The 19794-nt window shown below is 39.2% G+C and overlaps 1 protein-coding gene across 2 annotated transcripts in view; it reads left to right on the top strand.

Moving 5' to 3' along the window:
* The window catches only part of dpp6b (dipeptidyl-peptidase 6b), a 207234-nt gene that overhangs the window by 46207 nt on the left and 141233 nt on the right, over positions 1–19794 (top strand). Inside the window, exon 1 of one of the 2 annotated variants that reach the window (XM_057857736.1) lies at positions 7450–8140. The exons of the other annotated variant lie outside the window; for it this stretch is intronic. Within the exon in view, the coding sequence (XP_057713719.1) occupies positions 7943–8140 (198 nt within the window). The 5' untranslated portion in view covers positions 7450–7942. Of the gene's footprint in view, positions 1–7449; positions 8141–19794 lie in introns of those variants that run through there. 2 annotated transcript variants of the gene reach the window in all.

Genomic DNA, 19794 nt, shown 5'->3' with positions numbered 1-19794 from the left:
AGCGGGTTCACAATCCAAATAATGGTGAGGGATTTCTTATTGCAAGTGACTTGAGTTGTTGTAAGTTGTCAGTGGTCGTAAGTCGTGGTCATAAGTCTTGTAAGTGTATTAAAGTGTTCACACGGGTTAGGTGGTCCAAAAACTGTGTGGCTACCCCGTCTGTGTCCAAAACAAATCTAGCCTCTGACTTCCATTTAAGCACACCTGATATATGTCAGTTGATTCGTGCATCATTTGCAGCTACCGTACCATCAACTACACAAAGGGGGCGCCATCTTTCCAAATGCAACAAACCAATACGATAGGTGACCAGTACTGAAATATAAACTTCGACTATGAACACATCTTTGCAAATGAATAATATGGCTCCAACAGCAAGAGGGTTGCAAATCTGTAGTAATTTTAGATTTTATCTCAGGAGTAGAAGCTAGCAGTTACTAGCCATGAAGACAGTCTTACGTATGTAAATAAGTACGTGTGTGTGTATGTATGTACAGTGTATCACAAAAGTGAGTACACCCCTTGCGTTTCAGCAGATATTTAAGTTAGGGCTGTCAAACGATTAAAATTTTTAATCAAGTTAATTACAGCTTAAAAATTAATTAATCGTAATTAATCACAATTCAAACCATCTATGAAATATGCCATATTTTTCTCTAAATTATTGTTGGAATGGAAAGATAAGACACAAGACAGATACATACATTCAACATTAGGAGTGGGAACCTCAAGGCACCTCACGATACGATACGATTCGCGATACAAGACTCACGATAACGATTATCTCACGATATCACGATACAGCAAATATCGATATATTGGTCAGAAATTTGATACATGATATTCTACGATACAACTGTTGAAACGAAAAAAACATATTTCAAAATAGAAAAAATACTGTTTAAGTCATTTATTAAACAGTGACACCTTTTCAGTGCAACATTGCTGTAAAATATAAATCTACTGATAATTGTGTACCTGCACATATAGAGGAAACAAACCACAACCACTGATATTTCTTGGCGAAATCATGATGAATGGCACCCTTAATTTTAAGTTTTAAATCTTTTGAAAATTTTTAACAGTGCTGTAAGTGTCAATCAGCAGTTGAGCTTGGAGTGGGGCAATGATAAAATTGGTGGGTCTTTTCTTTGTATATGACCTTTGTTGTCAAAAGCATTGGTTTGAGCACTTCCACCATCTGCTTCAACATTTGTGATGTCAGACTCAGTCAGTTACATTCTTCCTCACCTTAAAAACAACAAAATAAATACAAAATATTAGCTACTCATTAGCTTTTGAGTTGAAATTCTGATTTTTTGTGTGTGTTGGAAGTATTGAGTGAATTAAAAAAAATATGAATTGAATGAATAGAAATTAAAAATGCAATAATTACCTGTTTTTAATATGTAGGACACATTAATTATCATGCACGTCACCTTATATATCTTGGACCGTTTTTATAGCTTATTGTATCAAAATGGCAGTAATAACAGTTTGTGTAGTAAACTAGATGGAAAGTGGTTCTCAAATATGTCATCAAAATAATACATTTAAATGAAAAAATCAATTACTAGTACATTGCAAAAGTTTCTTACCTCAAGTGATGCTCCATAGAAATCCAGTGTCCAATTAGTCACCAGCTGCCAGTAAACCTTATTTTATTAGACAATTCTTGCATACAGCAAAGTCCTTGTTCACCTTACTTCCTTTATTGTTGGTGTAAAATCCAAAGTGTGTCCACATGTGTGATTTTCAGCAATATTTTTCTCACTTTTTCCTCCACTGTTCTCACGAAGCTTTTTTATTTTTTTCAACCCACTTGGGACCGCTCTTCTTCTCTAGGCGATTTGTGCGCACTTTACCTTCACCGCCACTGTTGCGCGCCCCTAGTGGACCGCCAAGGAATTGCTCAACAAACTGAGCAGTTTACAGCATCCATACTCCATTGTATGGCCAATATGTCAAATAAAAGTATCGATGCTTGGCGGGAGCATATCGATAACCGATCGGGTTGCAAAATATCGCGATATATCGCTGTATCGAGATATTGTCACACTCTTATTCAACATACTGTACATAAGTACTGTATTTGTTTATTACAACAATAAATCAACAAGATGGCATTAACATTAACATTCTGTTAAAGCGATCCATGGATAGAAAGACTTGTAGTTCTTAAAAGATAAATGTTAGTACAAGGTATAGAAATTTTATATTAAAAGTAGGGCTGTCAAACAATTACAATTTTTAATCGAGTTAATTACAGCTTAAAAATTAATCGTAATTAATCGCAATTAATCGCAATTCAAACCATCCTTAAAATATGACATATTTTTGTATAAATTATATATATATTCTGTAAAATAAATTGTTGGAATGGAAAGATAAGACACAAGATGGATATATACATTCAACATACGGTACATAAGGACTGTAGTGGGCATTTCACTCTACTGTCATTTAAATCTGTCTATGCTGTCCTCACTCCGAAGCGTCTACTTTTTCCAAAGCTAGACAGCTAGTGAACGACGCCTTAATAATCAGACTTCTTCCTTTTTCATCTGATTTATAAATAAAATGGCCTCAAACCATTGTCCTCTTTAGACCGTCGTAAAACTACAAAAAAAAAAGTACACAAGCATTGCATTAGCAACAACGTTAGCTTAGCACGCTATACAGGTTCACTAAACATAAAAAAAAAAAAGCGTCTCATGCAAAAAATATAACATTTCGCTTACTAACATAATATGTACATTCTTTACAACAACCATACTTATGGACAAATCTTGTCCAAGGATCATATAAGCACAACATTACAACTTAGGCATCAGCCCGAGACGTCGTGCAGCCATATTGAACTGGCAAGAAAACAATAAACTATGTCGCAAAGCGACCACAAGAGTTCGCTGTTAGACAGCAAAAAAGCCTTGCTGTAAAACTTACCAAAAGGCAGAATACTGTCTGAGCGGGACATGTGCGTTAATTGCGTCAAATATTTTAATGTGATTAATTTAAAAAATTAATTACCGTGCGTTAACGCGATAATTTTGACAGCCCTAATTAAAACCACTCTTAATGTTTTTGTTTTAATAACATTTGTACAATTTTCAATCAAAAAATAAACTAGTAGCTCGCCATTGTTGATGTTTTGCTCATGGTGCTTAAACCCATAAAATCAGTCGCACCCAAGCGCCAGCAGAGGGTGACAAAACTCCAAAAAACGCAAGTAACGTGGCCATGGCACTGTGCTGTTATTTTAATCTGTTTGTGCGGGGCATGTGCGTTAATTGCATCAAATATTTTAACGTGATTAATTTAAAAAATTAATTACCGCCCCTTAACGCGATAATTTTGACAGCCCTAATTTAAGTAAATCTTTTCATTGGACAACACTGACAAAATGAAACTTTGACACAATGAAAAGTAGTCTGTGTGCAGCTTATATAATAGAGTTAATTCATTTTACCCACAAAATAACTCAAAATATAGCCATTATTATCCAAACCTGTGGCAACAAAAGTGAGTACACCCCTTAGTAAATACGTACATCCCTAAATGGACAAATTGAGTACTGGTTGTCATTTTCCCTCCAAAATGTCATGTGACTCGTTACAGGAGTGCTGCCAGCATTGCTGCAGAGATTGAAGAGGTGGGGGGTTAGCCTGTTAGTACTCAGACCATATGCCGCACTCTACATCAAATTGGTGTGCATGGCTGTCACCCCAGGAGGTAGCCTCTTCTGAAGATGGTACACAAGAAAACCCGCCCTTCTCATCAAACCATAGGACATGGTTCCAGTAATCCATGTGCTTTGTTGACATTTCTTCCCAAACTGTTTGCGGGCTTTCTAGTTTCTTGTGTACCGTCTTCAGAGGAGGCTTTCCCCTGGGGTGACAGCCATGCACACCAATTTGATGTAGAATGCGGCGTATGGTCTGAGCACTAACAGGCTGACTCACCACCTCTTAAATCCCTGCAGCAATGCTGACAGCACTCCTGTAACAATTCACATGACATTTTGGAGGGAAAATGACAAGCAGTACTCAATTTGGACATTTACGGATGTGCATTTTTTCATTGGGGTGTACTCATTTTTGTTGCCAGGGGTTTAGATATTAATGGCTATATTTTGAATTATTTTGAGGGGAAAATAAATCAATTCTATTATATAAGCTGCACACAGACTACTTTTCATTGTGTCCAAGTTTCATTTTGTCAGTGTTGTCCAATGAAAATATATACTTAAATATCTGCAGAAATACGAGGGGTGTACTCACTTTACTGATACACTGTATACATAGCCCTCTAGTAGAAGACCCGAACTTGAGATGAACAGCAACTCATCGTACCAGGAGAAATGGGGAGAAGGTGAGGGAAGAGGTTTTTTTTCTTATATAGACTGTATATATGTATAATTATAAATAAATATTTCTCTCATTTTGGTCATATGCATAGTAGGGTTGAATAGAAAAATAGAAGCAAGGATATAAATTTGCTTGACCCATTCTTTTGGAAAACTCTGATCATGTAGCGCAGAGGTGTGCTACACTGCAACGTATCATGTGACTCACTCTTCTACCATGATGGTAACTCGGTTGTGTGTGTGTTTTGAGCAAGGGCGTAGGTTTGCATAGGGACAGTAGGGACATGCCCACTTTTCAGGATGCTCAAATTGTTCCCACCAACTCTTAAGCAACCTCATTTGCATTATTTAATGAGTTGAGTTATATAGGTAATTTAGATTGTCTTCCCATATGTTGTAAGGAAAAAAATGACACTACATTGTCATTTACCCCTTTTCACTTTTTGAATGTGCCGGTCCATTTTTCCCCCTCAAACACACGTTTGATTGGTTGATGACTTGCATTGCATACATTTATTTAAATAGTATTTATGTATTTATTTTCTACATTATTTATTTTACAATATTTTTTATTTGCAGCATATGCAGACATTGTTTTCAGATGATCATACATTAGTCATAAACGAGGTTTTTGTTAAGTTTAGCTGCGCTTGTTGACAAAAGCAGTAGTGTTTTACTTGAAGGAAGGTCCCATTTTTATTTTGTTATACCCTGACTAAGAAGTTGTTTTCAGTTATTTTTAGTTTATTTATTTCGACAGACAATGTTGAGTGGTCTTAAGATAAATGTTTATTTTTTTGCATTCCTGGATAGTTAAAGGATTATTAACAAGTTTGTACTTGTTCAGTATGTTAATAATGGTGTGTCACCTGAACACATGAAGGTTTGTGTATGTCAATACAGATGATTTAGCCTTTCCATTAATTAGGTTCATATTCATGAGAAATGTAGCCCTGACCCTCGACGCCCAATCTGTCTGGTCTTATTAATATCTCCTCCCCAGCAAAAAGTGTACATGTAGGTTATGCTGTTATATCGTCCCTACTAATGTACCTACACACCTTGCTATATTCTAGCCAAGGGCGTAGTTTTGCATAGGGACGGTAGGGACATAACACTACCAACTTTTCAGGATGATCAAATTATCCCCACCAGCCTTATTTGCATTATTTCATGACTCCAGTTATATAGGTCATTTAGATTGTCTTCCTATATGTTGTAAGGATAGAATTGATCCTACCATTATTAAGTGAATTACAGTACTTTTATTAATGTTCAGACTTACACTGACCCCTTTTCACTCGCTGAATGTGCCAGTCCATTTTTTCCCCTCGAACGCACGTTTGATTGGCTGATGACATGAACCCCCCCCCCACACACACACACACGCATTCACAGCCCGACAGATGCCGCCTCCCCTGCCCCCTTCAAAGATGAGGGATATTAGAAGTTTTTTTCCCGCCAGCAGCAGCCACTGAAATGCCCTTTTCCCACTGAAACTAGTGGGTCAACGCGCGTTTTTCCAAGCCGATGCATCCCACTAGCAATTGGCATTTGGCACCTTTCCCATTGACGAAAAAAGCCGTGTCTTTTTTTTTTTTTTTTTTCAACCGTCTAACCCCCCACCCCTCCTCTGCCGTGCGTAAGGTTCGTGACGTCACCACGCTAAGATGCGCTTCGACAAGTGCGACCGAATTCATTCAGTTCAAGGAAGTAAACAATTCAAAGCTACATGGAAGCCTCCTTTCCGTATGTGTTCTCTTGTCATGCTTTTTACTGCCCGCAAAATGGTCGAAATGCAGCAAAGGATCAACACTGTGCTTGTGCTGAGGCAACGTAGGCGACGTGAATTTTAGTTTGAAATTGAAAGGAGTCGTGTACGTCACAGAAGGAGGAGAAGAGCCTTTGTTTCATCTGTTATGGCAATTGCTAACGCTGCTACACCGTTACACTGTTCGCCGTATGTGGATCCGGGCTAGAGCACATGGTTTTTGTTTTTTGTTATGACGCATCACGTACTAGCCTACGTCACCACGTAGATTAGGGTGTTGACTGTTGACCCAGGGTTTTGCTTTCACACTGCATGACGATCAGAGCCGAGGTGATTTTAACGCGGGTCGCTTGGCGGGTTGATTGACACGGGTCGCTGCAACTTTCCCACTGCCACCAAAAGCCGATTGTTAGCGGGTTGACACGGGTTTTTTGGCCAGTGGGAAAGGGGTATAAGTAATGTAAAAAGACGTCAATGTTGTGGCGGTGGGGGACACTCCACTAATTTTGCTACTGTTACAGTGCTTCAAGTCAATTTTACTCACTTAGATTTCTTGAAATAAGAAAAACAGCTAGCTGAAAATCAGCTTAACAGACTTATTTTAAGCAAAAAGTTTGTATATATAATCTTGAAAGAAAAACTTGTTTGTCAGAAATGTTCTTAATTCAAGAATATTGTTCAAAAAAATTATTTAAAGTATATATATTTTTTCTTGATTAAGGTGAAAAAAGACCAACTTTTAGATATTTGGGCTTAATATAAACAAACAGTAATGTTTACTTAAAGTAAGTGGAAGAATCCAACGCATGAATCAGTTAACTAGCCTTTAACACTCAAAAAAAGAAAATTATTTGACTAGATTTACAAAAATTATCAGATCAAAACGATATAAATTTGCAGTGTGGAAGTTAGTATAGGTCAATACAGATTTATTTTGCATTAATAATTTAGCCTATCAATTAATTAGGTTCATATTGGTGAGAAATGTAGCCCTGACCCCCATTCACCAGATATGTTTGGTCTTATTAATGTTCCGTCCGCAGCAAAAAAAAAAAAAAAAAAAAAAAAAAAAAAAAAAAAATGTACATGGTGGTTATACTGTTATATCGTCCATACCAATATTAAGACCAAACATACGCCCTTGATTCTAGCAAATATTTTTATAAATACGAAATGGACTACCCGGTAAAATTCAATTTTACCCAGCTTGACGTAAAATGTCATCCAATTCTGGAATGACCCATCTGTTGACACTTCAATTCAAGTGTATTCGAAAGTAGAGCAAGCTCCATTTTGGGACGCTCCAACCAAACTGTTGTGCGACAAGTTAATCCCTCAAAACACGCCCATACGCAAAAAAAGAAAAATGTGTGGATCACTATCTTTTAAAGGAAGGTGATTTTAGGTTACGTCTGTGCGTAAAGCGAGCGTCTGCGTGGCTGCTGCCTCGTTGCAGACCACTTCGAATGCAGAGCGCGTGTGCGACAGCCTCTGTGCGTCCTTCATTGGCTCGACATGATCGCGGACCCCATGCGCACGCACACGCACCTTTTTATGATTATTATTATTATCCGGTAAACCGTGCGGCGGAGAAATCATTGACAGCATATCGGGCGCCGCCGCTGTCTCTTGGTTCCTGCTGCTGCTACCGGTGACACCGTGGACGTGGGGGAGAGGAGGGGAGACAACCAACGTGGTGTGCATGCAGAGGAGGACGCGCAGTCCTTTGGACAAAGCTGAAGAGAAACGCTGCAGAAGAGAAGAGTAATCACGCGCTTAATACAGCACAATCGAGAAGCGTCCGCATGCAGAGAAGCATGGCTTCCTTATACCAGAGATTCACCGGCAAGATCAACACTGCCAATTCGTTCCCGCTACCACCCGAGGCCAGTCGCCTGCTCGGAGCTCAGGTGACGGACGACGAGAGCAAGAGCCGCCGGCAGCCGCTGGAGGCGAGGCTGCACGTCCAATGCCGCAGGAAGTGCACGCGAGAAGATGAAGATGTAAGATTGCATTCAGTACTAAAAGTCTGCTTTAAGTTGTCATTTTGAGCAAGGGGATATTTGTAGTTTGGCTTGAGATGATGTTGGGTGGGAGTTTAGGGGCACTGAGGGCACCTTTTTCAAATCAGGAGCCATTGGAGTTGGAAAAAGTACAATGGGACAAATGTTGATTCAATAATATGAAAATTTATGGGATACATTTAGATTTATCATGCAATGTATTCTTATTTGGGTTTGGTTCGCCTTTCACTCATTCACAGCCATTGATGTTGATTAAAGTCCAATCCATTTGAGGCATTCCCTCCCAGATCAAATGAATTGGACGTCAATGGAAGCTAATGACTTTACGCTTTATAGTTGCAGGTAACTAGTTTTGGTCATGTAAAAACAAACAAAAAACTTCGATGACATGTTCATCCATATACAGTATATATATGTGTGTATATTAGGCCTGACAATAATAACGCGTTAACGACCATGATTAATCTGGAAATATTAACGCATAAAAAAAATAATGCAATTTACCGCTCACACTAAATTTGGCCACAACTGCCTCCCGTAGTCCCACACGCTTATGTTTACATTCTCTGCGCGGCAATGCAGGACAAAATGCAGCCAGCCACGATGAGTGAGGATGATGACCAAATTCCGTTTCAAAAAGCTGCCTAATGGAAATCTGGATAAAACCAAAGTTGTGTGCACATACTGATGTAATGAAAAGCATATCTTCGCTAGTATTAGCAATGACGCTAATACTGTGGGAATAAGCCGCAGTCATCAAGCTACACTGGCAGAGTGCGGACTCGGACTTGTCAACAAAAGACAACAAGTAGGTTGACTACTGCTATCGCTACATGGGTAGCCAGAGACTGTAGAGTGTAGACCCATTAACATAGTCGAAGACGAGGGCCTTGAAAATCCAATGACAACAAACAACAACAACAACAATCAATGACAAACCACTAGACAGGTACAAGGCAGTGCCAGCATGGACTCATGTCCACTACAGTGGTGGTCTGCGCACAATGGTGCCCACAGTAAGCTGGCCCACCTTGCATAAAAAGTATCTGGTCACACCTGCCACAACTGTTCCTTGCGAGAGACTGCTTTCTTTGACAGGGCACATTGTTCAAAAGAAAAGATCTGCTCTGTTATCTGAAAATGTCAACAAGCTAGTTTGCCTGAGCAGTTGGTTAATTTTTTTTTTTTTAAATAGTATGGCTAACTTGAGCAGTGTTTCTAAACACCTTTACACAGTTTAGTGTAATGTTTTTCAGTTGTGTGACAATTGACAATTTTTTTTGGTATATATCTCACACAGCTTTCAGGCCATTTAGTGTAAAACTGCAAATGCTGCATTTATTTGTGAAATGTTCAATTTAACAGACAAGTTGTTTACACATTTTTTGAAACACTAGCTATTGTTACTGTATTGGGCTTGTCTACTCTTTAAAATTTGCAGTTAATTTTGGGTAATATGCCAAACGGTACTTGAGCCACATTGTTAGTCTGAGGCACTTTAATCTGTCAAAACTCTTTGCTGTATAATAGAGACAATTTTTTTTTAATTTTATTTTATAAGAGCTGAGTTGTTAAATAAAATTTTAAAACTATTTGGTTAAGTATTAATTCATTCACATGTCATCTTATAACAAATTTTAAGTCAATTATAGTATTTTCCTAGATTTTTTTTGCCGAAAAGCAACTTTATTCATCCCGAGGGAAATGTGATTAATCATGATTAATCACACAGTTGACATATGATTAACTATATATATGTGTATATATGTGTGTATAGATATATATTAATATATTAATTAATATATATTAATTAACTATTAAAATTTGTTTGACAGCCCTTAATCGTTTGACAGCCCTAATATATATATATATATATATATATATATATATATATATATATATATATATATTACACATACACTTGGGCTGTCAAACATTAAAATTTCTGATCGAGTTAATTACAGCTTAAAAATTCATTAATCGTAATTAATCGCAATTCAAACCATCTATAAAATATGCCATATTTTTCTGTAAATTATTGTTGGAATGGAAAGATAAGACACAAGACAGCTATATACATTCAACATATGGTACATAAGTACTGTATTTGTTTATTTTAACAATAAATCAACAAGATGACATTAACATTATTAACATTGTCTTAAAGCGATCCATGGATAGAAAGACCTGTAGCTCTTAAAAGATAAATGTTAGTACAAGTTATAGAAATGCTATATTAAAACCCCGCTTAATGTTTTTGTTTAATCAAAATTTGTAAAATTTTCAATCAAAATGTTTGATGGACACTTGGGGTCATGACGTAGATTGTCACTGTATCTCGACGAATACTAACGGGTTACTGCAATTCCTTCTACGTGGCGAGACGTCCAACACATGCGCTCATCGGTTAAAAGCTGCGAGTACTTACCATTTGTGTTTTTATTGAGTCTTTTATTACCTTTTCATTGCCTCAAAATACTTTTTGCAAGTTTTTTCCTCTCATACTTTTAATCATTGAGTTTTCTTGTGGTAGCTTTAAAGCAGATTGTTGATCTGTTGACCACTTTAGTCACGTAGCATATTTAAACCACCCTTATTTTATATTACTACGTTGAGGTATTTTCTTAAGGCATCTTTAGTGTATTCTGTCTGTGTGCATTTAAACAAAACAAGCTGAAAGCGCACGGTAGTGCTTTGGGTATCAAATTCGCCTCTTGTTGGCCGTTGTTGGCCGGTGTAGCACATTTTGGCAGAACACCATTTTCTTTTCTACTCTCTTCTCGTCTCATCCTGTCTTTCCTGTTCGTTTTGCTTTTGCTGCTCGTTTTGTGAAACATCGACAGTGCTGTCATGCTCATTAATATTCCTCTCGGGTTCATATTGAGGGCTGAACAGATGACATGTTTATGTCTCTAAAGTCATACTCTGGAAGCCCAGCAGCGCAACCATGTGACATCACCGCCCTGCGACGTCAACAATAATGGCGACCTATAGTTAAACTAATTTTACAAATTGTATAAAAATGAAAACATCAAGAGGGGTTTCAATATCAAATTATTTTAACTCAAAATAACGTTTATCTTTTAAGAACTACAAGTCTTTCTATCCTTGGATCCCTTTAAAATGTGTGTCGTTTTGAACATAAGTGTACATATGTGTGTTACAGCTTTACAAATTGTCAAAAATAAAAAGCTTCAAAAAGCAGAATTGCCCTGTTGGCTGTCTGTAAAGCTGAACAATTTCACGTTTAGTGAGGACAGAACACGTCATAATAATATGGTAAAGTATAAAATAGGATATTGTGAGTTACAACAGGTTTCTGTTTATGTGAAGCCTTGACACAGATAAAAGCCCCGCCTCACATTACACGGGAATTTAGCAGTACTACTATTACGCGACGAGGAAAAAAAAATTACGAGACACCAGCATTGTAAAGTCAAAATCGCGCAAGTCCATTACGTCGTAACCCTGGGACTACTTATTAATGACTAAATATATACAAGTACTGTGTATTTTATATTAGTTTTAAATGTTGATACAAAAAAAAAATCAATGCAATTAAGATCAATAAAAACACAAATACACTCTGGTTATGGCGCCCAATAACACTTTATTTAAAAAAAAAATAATTTGATAGTATTTAACTGACTCTCCCTGTCAAAATGGATTGGACGTCCTGCACCTTCCATGCCAGCCAATAAGTTAAATGAGTGGCCTATAAAGGGTTAACGCACCAAGCGGCCTCTTTTCCCAGTTTGGCAGTGGAGAAGCATTTGATGGCTGGATTTGATGAATTTGCAACAAATTGCAATCACAGTCACACTGACCTGCATGTGTTAAGAGATGACTAATTCATTTGTTACAAGTGGCCTATTAAAGAAAAGCAGCACATAAATCACTCTTAGTGACCTGCAAAAAGATAAATGGATAATGTAATGGTTCAAAAATCACATAGTGACAGAACATAACGCATGGGAGCGTTTGTATTGAACTGATTGCTTTTCAGAGACTATCGGTGCACCCAGGGGTTAATTTGTGCCGGATCTTGCCGGAACAAGATCCGGCACATCTTCATTTTGGCCTCCCCGTGTTCCGGGACTTATTTGGGCAGATCTGACAATAATAATAAAAAAAATATATATATATATAAAAACATTTTTAAAAAATGTATTGTAATAGCCCCGAATGGCGGGGAAACAAGTAGAGGAGTCGTTGATGGCTTTCTCCACTTTATTGTGGCAACAATAAGAAAACATTAAACAAAATAACAGTGGACTGCCGCCACATTCGAACGAGAACTTTTACTTCTTGCCCGTCTCCCCCTCGCTTCCTACTACTCCCAGCGTCTCTTAAAGGGACCCTGCATCGTGTCTCGTTTTGAGCTTTTTGTTGAAAAAGGGTATCGAACACACGTCGTGCTGACAACTTTTTTTCTTTATTAACACATGGAGCTAACAGCACGAAGACAACTTGTGGCTCTCGGCAGGCTGTGCCTCTCTATCTCACTCCCGCATCGTGTGACCGAAACATCAGAAACGTTGCGTGCACTTCAGAGTGCCTCGGAAAACATCATATCAGAATATTACACAGTTACAGACATTACAGTATAAAATAATAATTCATTTACAAAAGCAAATCCCAAGAATTGCATGTTGTTTATAAAAATTTAAGGTCATGGCAAAGAGTCAGAGAGTTGTTGATGCACTGAAAAGCTGGACCAACAAATCATGCAAAAAAAAAATAATAATAATAAACTTTTGAAATTTGCGGCATCTGGGGAGCAAGCAGCCAGGATCAAACGGTATTTCAACATGCCAAAAAGACAGTTGCATTTACTGTCTTTTTTCAAAAAGAAGGAAGATGGTTCAAACGGAGTCAGACAAGCACAAAGAAAAGAAAGAAAAAAAGAAAAGTCCCGCAGCATGGCAAGTGGGCATTTGCGTTTTGTTTTCAGCACCATTTTCTGCTCAACATCAAGGTTTTCCCACCCCCCATCAGTGAATGATTATATTTGAGTGCTATTGAGAATGAAAGACGTCCAAGCCAATGGAACGAGTCAATGAGTCAACTTAAAAACGTCACCTATGTGTGTTTACATTTAAATATTTGTTTGTCTATATGTGTCCTGCGTTTGGTTGACAACCATTCCAGGACATACTCCCTCCTTCGGCCCAAATAATGAAAGTTCAAAATTCAAACGCTTCGGATGTACAACTCCTAGCAAAAAGTATGGAATCACCAGTCTCGGACGAGCACTCACTCAGACATTGTATCATGTAGAACAAACTCAGATAAAAAGCTTAAAAAAATAATTAATTAGTTCATAAGTGCAACTCTTTAGCATTCAGAAACACTAAAAGAAATGAATAAAAACATTGTGGTGGTCAGTAAATGTTACTTTTATAGAGCAAGTGCAGGGAATTTTATATGGAATCACTCCATTCTGAGGAAAAAAAAGTATGGAATCATGAGAAACAAACAAAGAAATAACAATCAAAACACATCTCTAGTATTTAGTAGCACCACCTCTGGCTTTTAAGACAGCTTGCAGTTTCTGAGGCATGGACTTGATGAGTATTCTTCATCAATTTGGTGCCAACTCTCTTTGATTGCAGTTGCCGGATCAATCTTGCTGGTTGGAGCCTTGCTGTGGACCATTGTTTTCAATTTCCACCACAGGTTTTCAATAGGGTTGAGATCTGGGCTATTTGCAGGCCATGACATTGACTGGATGAGTCTTTCTCCAAGAAATGCTTTAACAGTTTTAGCTCTGTGGCATGATGCATTGTCATCTTGGAAAATTATTTCATTATCCCCAAACATATTTTCAATTGAAGGGATAAGAAAGCTGTCTAAAATTTCAATGTAAACTTATGTATTTATTGAAGATTAAACCACAGCCATCTCTCCAGTGCCTTTGCCTGACATGCAGCCCCATATAATTAAGGACTGAGGGAATTTTTGTGTTTTCTTCAGACAGTCATCTTTGTAAATCTCACTGGAACAGCACCAAACAAAAGTTCCAGCATCATCACCTTGTCCAATGTGGATTTTTGACTCTTGACACCTTGTCCAATGTAGATTCTTGACTCTTGACAAGGTGATGACGCAGGAACTTTGGTTTGGTGCTGTTCCAATGAGATTTACAAAGATGACTGCCTAAAGAAAACATTAAAATTCCCTCAGTCCTTAATGATATGGGGCTGGATGTCAGGCAAAGGCACTGGATAGATGGCTGCGGTTAAATCTTCAATAAATGCACAAGTTTACATTGAATTTTAGACAACTTTCTTATCCCTTGCACTTGCTCTATAAAAGTAACATTTACTGACCACCACAATGTTTTTATTAATTTCTTTTAGTGTTTCTGAATGCTAAAGAGTTGCACTTTTGAACTAATTCATTATTTTTTCAAGCTTTTTTATCTGAGTTTGTTCTACATGACAAATGTTTGACTGAGTGCTCGTCCGAGACTGGTGATTCCATACTTTTTGCTCGGAGTTGTGGTACAAGGTAATTATTATAGTTGTTTTGGTCTCACTTTTTGCCGCCTTTTTTCTTTGTTCCCTTGAGGATGTACAAACAGATTGCCTCAAGGCCAGTAAAGAGCTCACGATTGCAGCTGCTTGACTGTTTTTCTGATTCGTTCCCCAAAATGGCCGGCACTATTTCTCTGCATTACTGACGCGTGGCACACTGAGTCGTGAGCTGGCCGTCAACACGACGTCGCCTTTTTAGCTTCCCGTGGCTCTGCGCGTGTTTAATGAGGCGCGTCATTGAGAAGAAATCCCAACAAGTGACCTCAGTGTTGGTTGTGGTCCGACGCCGTTTGCCGATGTGACGTTAACCTTGAGGTCACCTTTGCCCTCTTTGAATTGAGTAGTGCTAGAGCATGAAATTGCTTGAACCTAGCTACCACCTATAAAAGCTGGGATTGGTTTAAGTTTACTGTTGTTGTTCTCCTTGTTGTTGTTAGGTGAGCTGAACATGGAAATGGTTTACCATTGATTTTCTTCTCCATGTTTTTGAACCTGTTTTTTGAGGTTTTTTGTGTTGCAGCATTGATTAACTACTCTGCGTGTGAGCAGCAATGTTTGGCTGCTGAGTGGTGTCACCGACGGGGGGCCAGACGGCAGCCCTTTCCAATTTTCGCTTCACTGCCAGTTGAAGCCTGCATGTGATTGATTAGTGTGTTTAGAAAAGCGGGACATGATGACATTTAATGGAAAGGATGCATGTGTGATGTGGCCGACAAACATTTCATCTGTTTTTTTTTTGTGGTAGCATTAGCATTGTACTGTTGAACACAGTTCCTTTCTGTTTTTGTCCCCATCATCGATTATTGCCATCAATAGGATCTTATGATCTGTGCAGTACTAATTTTAACAGCGTATTAATCAAATGCTTTTGCCTTATTGTATTTTTAACCCTTTATAGGCCACTCATTTAACTCGTGGGTTGCCGTTGAAGGCGCTAGATCTCCAATACATTTTGACTGGGAGGTCCGGCAGCGATCATTCGCTGCCAGCCACTGCGGCTTATTTGTTGATTTATTTGGGTTAATAGGAAACACTTTATTTGACAGCGGCATCGTAACACTGCTATAAGACTATGTGACTACATGACTTGACACTATAATGGGCATAAGTGAATGCTTATGACAGATGTCATTAAGTGTCTTCGGCAAATTATGTCACTAACTCCATTTATGTCCAGCTCAGATCTTTTACATCCATTAAAAAGTGAGTTAATTTGCCAGTTTACTCAAAATGACATCGTCATAAGCATTCATTAATGCTCATGGCAGTGTCATGTCATAATTATGATGGCCTTATGACAGTATTATAGCACCACGGTCAAATAAAGTGTTACTTAATACCATAACTAGCAATTAATGAAACAACTGGAACAATAACTGAAGTAATAATTAGCAAAGACCAGGGATTCCCCTACACCCAACAGATTGTGGCGCACCACCACACGAAAATAAAAAGCCGCCACGCCTGGCAAATGAGATGTATTTTATTTATTTATTTATTTATTATTATTATTTTTTTAAGGCGAGAGGGTGTGAGGAGTTCAGCGGAAACTTATTCTTTGTGTATTGTATTGTTCGTAACAAAACGAGGCACCCTTAAGAGACGATCGGACTGGGGAGCTGTGACGCAAGGGGAACGAGTAGGAAGAATGGGAGAACGAGCGAGATAGCGAGAGATAGCGGTCGCATGTTGTGGCAGCCCGCTGTTATTTTGTTATTGTTTTTCTTTATTATTGTTACTGTAACCCGAGTCTGTTCTGTGCCGCCCCGCGTTCCGCTCCCACCTCTGACCAGGCTGGGACGCGAACCCGCGCACCGCGACGATTCTTGTCGGCAGGCAAGTTCGGTAACCACTGCGCCAATAAAGCTCGAGCCAACGGCGCAGCCGCTAGCGTCCTTACATGAAGGAATCGGCGGGGAAGTTTCCACGTGCTACAACGGATACACTTTCTGTGTACCCGTTACACTCTCCACCCCCGAAACCTTCGCTGCCGATCCCGGACGAGCCCCCAATAAATTGTTGCAGGCACCAGAATATGGCACCATTCACAATTATATGAATCCTGAAAAATACAGGTTAAATGCATTAAAGATGCGCACGATGACGCCAGCTTGCCGTTGCTCATCAGGAATCTTTATTTACACAATTCAACATAAATACTGTCTGCTTTGTCTCATTTATATTATTCAGTACATACATTACTGTATTATTACTGTCAATTTAAACAGTCCATACTTTCCAACACAATTGTTGGTTCTTTTAAATGCTTTTAAACACAATCAGTCTTTACACACAAGAAAGTATATTATCCTAACTTCTGCTACTATTTTCCAAAAATCCGTTTTGGCTCATTCAACACTATCAAAGTGCATTTATGGTACATGTCAATCAAACATGAGAGACTAATGCAGTAACCGGTATGAACATATTTACATTTGTATTTTTGTTTCAAATTTGAACAAAAATATATCATACATAACGAAAACAGTGTAATTATTAACAAAACACGTTGTACTGGTATACAGAGGAGATGCGATGCCCACAGTTCAACCGACCGTTACACAAAGAAAAAGAGAGCGCCATTTTGAGCTCGTCATTCTACTTAGACAATGGCTCAATATAAAGTAAATATGCGCGTAAACAAAATCATTTTTGGCCCAAAACGTAAATTATAGACTCATTAACTACTCTGAGATGTTTGGTGTAATTTACTCACCTGAAAAATACAGGTTAAATGCATTAAAGATGCGCACGATGACGCCAGCTTGCCGTTGCTCATCAGGAATGGGAACATGGCTGCGCGCATGCGTCATTAGGACTACAGCACCGCCACCTCCCTCTGAGCAGCAGTCCAACGGCGCCACCCACTGACCACTCCAAACATCATAAATTGGACACATATCTTTTCTGCATTACAAACCCATAAATTTCACACACAAATGTGATCACACTTTTGGGGGCATCACACAAGTGTAACGGGTACACGCAAGTCCATGTGGAGCGTGGAAACCTCCCTGCCGATTCCTTCATGTAAGGACGCTAGCGGCTGTGCCGTTGGCTCGAGCTTATTGGTGCAGTGGTTACCGATCTTGCCTGCCGAGTGGAAGCGTCGTTGGCGCGCGGGTTCGCGTCCCGGCCTAGTCGGAGGTGGGAGCGGAACGCGGGGCGGCGCTGACACAGGGGTTACAATGGTGCCGTGACCCGGATCGGCAGCGAAGGTTTCGGGGGGTGAGTGTAACGGGTACACGCAAGTCCATGTGGAGCGTGGAAACCTCCCTGCCGATTCCTTCATGTAAGGACGCTAGCGGCTGTGCCGTTGGCTCGAGCTTATTGGTGCAGTGGTTACCGATCTTGTCTGCCGAGTGGAAGCGTCGGTGGCGCGCGGGTTCGCGTCCCGGCCTAGTCGGAGGTGGGAGCGGAACGTGGGGCGGCGCTGACACAGGGGTTACATTACTACAATAAAGTGGGTAAGCCAGTACAGACTTCTCTCCTTCTTCCCCATATCCGGGGCATTACACTAGTTTGGATCGGACTTTTCGGCGAAAGTGAGCGTTGGACGGTCGTCTTGGATGGAAAGCAAAGTTTCACTGAATTTGCGCGGAGAAGCGGGGCCCAAAATAAAGCCTTGCTCTATTTTCAGAGCGCCGGTCACAGTACAAGATTTATTAGTTCAAGCAGAGTAAAATGATACATATTCACGGTACAAGAAAGTCATTTCCGTGTCCATCGATTGGTAAGAAAAAGCTGTTTGTACGAGTGACGTGTGGGTGCTCCCGTCAGCCGAAAAATGCGTTTGTGTGGAAATTTAGTTCACGAACAATGAAAAAAAACTATTCACCTTCCCATCGAATCTAGTAAAACTCTTTACACGGCTATTAGAATTCCCCCCTAGTCCTTATAATGGGTAGATTGACAGAAAGACCGTTATTGTTGTGGTAATGTAGTACTTTTAAGGGTCAAATAAAAGGAAAAAGAAGGACTACCTCGGTGGTCTGCAACCCGCGGCTCTAGGGCCACGTGCGGCTTTTTTTTTTTTTTTTAATGGAAAAAGATGGGGGAGGAAAATATATCTTTTGTTTTAATAGGATTTCTAGGAGGACAAACATGACACAAACATTCTTTCAATTCATTAATATTGTAATGAAGTTGAACTTGTGGTGGCATCATACAACAGTGTAGTCACGTGGTGCGTCATTCTCTATAGGATCCACTGCAGGGAAAATAAACATTTAATAATGAAGGTTAATTATGTATTTCTAGCCGACTTAGTCATTTCAATAGTAGGCTAAAATAGCTAGTATCGATACATACAGCCAGTGTTGCTATCATGATAAGACTTATACAAGACTTTTAATTTTTTGCGGCTCTAGACATACTGTATCAGTTTTTTTTTTTTTTGGTCAAATATGGCCCTTTCCTTTTTGGGTCGCCAACCCTAAGTCACTACGAGATGTAAGTCATACTATTGCTACGAGAAAAAAAGTCGTATTATTACGTAGGGTAACGTAGCTGTAATCAGCTACGCATTTTACATACATGTACCGTAGCTGAGAGCTACGACATTAGCCTAGCTAATGAAATATTTCAAATATATCTTTGTTATGGTTCTTCTTGGGGGGAAAAAAAATAATGAAAAAAAAAAATTCGCCGTGGCACGACATGGTGAGGCTGTCCGACTCCAATGCAGCCCACCACCACAGCTTCAAAAAAATCCTAGGGGAAACACTGAAGACCATGAATTTTGATTGTCTTTTTTACATATGTAGCGCTGCAATGCATGCAAAGAGGCTTGTTGTTGAACGACAACAGTGTTGACAGCAAGTGGCCGCAGACGTTGTTTGTCTCCCCCAAAGGAGCTGTGATGGCAAAATGAAGCTTTTTGAAGCAATGAAGCTTTGCAGTCAATTGTTTCAAAGCTTCATGGTGGTTCATTTGTTCTTATGACAGTCTCATGATGCCGCTGTCAAATAAACTGCTATCAGTTCATATCCTTTGGTGTAACTATCCCATAATACAGGTGCGACTTAGAGTCCAGTGCAGCTTATCTATGAACAAATGCCGTTTTCGTGTCAAATTTGGTGGGTAGCGGCTTAT

This window comes from Corythoichthys intestinalis, chromosome 14 (genome assembly GCF_030265065.1).
Source record: "Corythoichthys intestinalis isolate RoL2023-P3 chromosome 14, ASM3026506v1, whole genome shotgun sequence".
NCBI classification, from domain to species: Eukaryota; Metazoa; Chordata; class Actinopteri; order Syngnathiformes; family Syngnathidae; genus Corythoichthys; species Corythoichthys intestinalis.
Note: the sequence above shows the minus strand (reverse complement) of the source record. Positions and strands in the feature narration are given on the sequence as shown.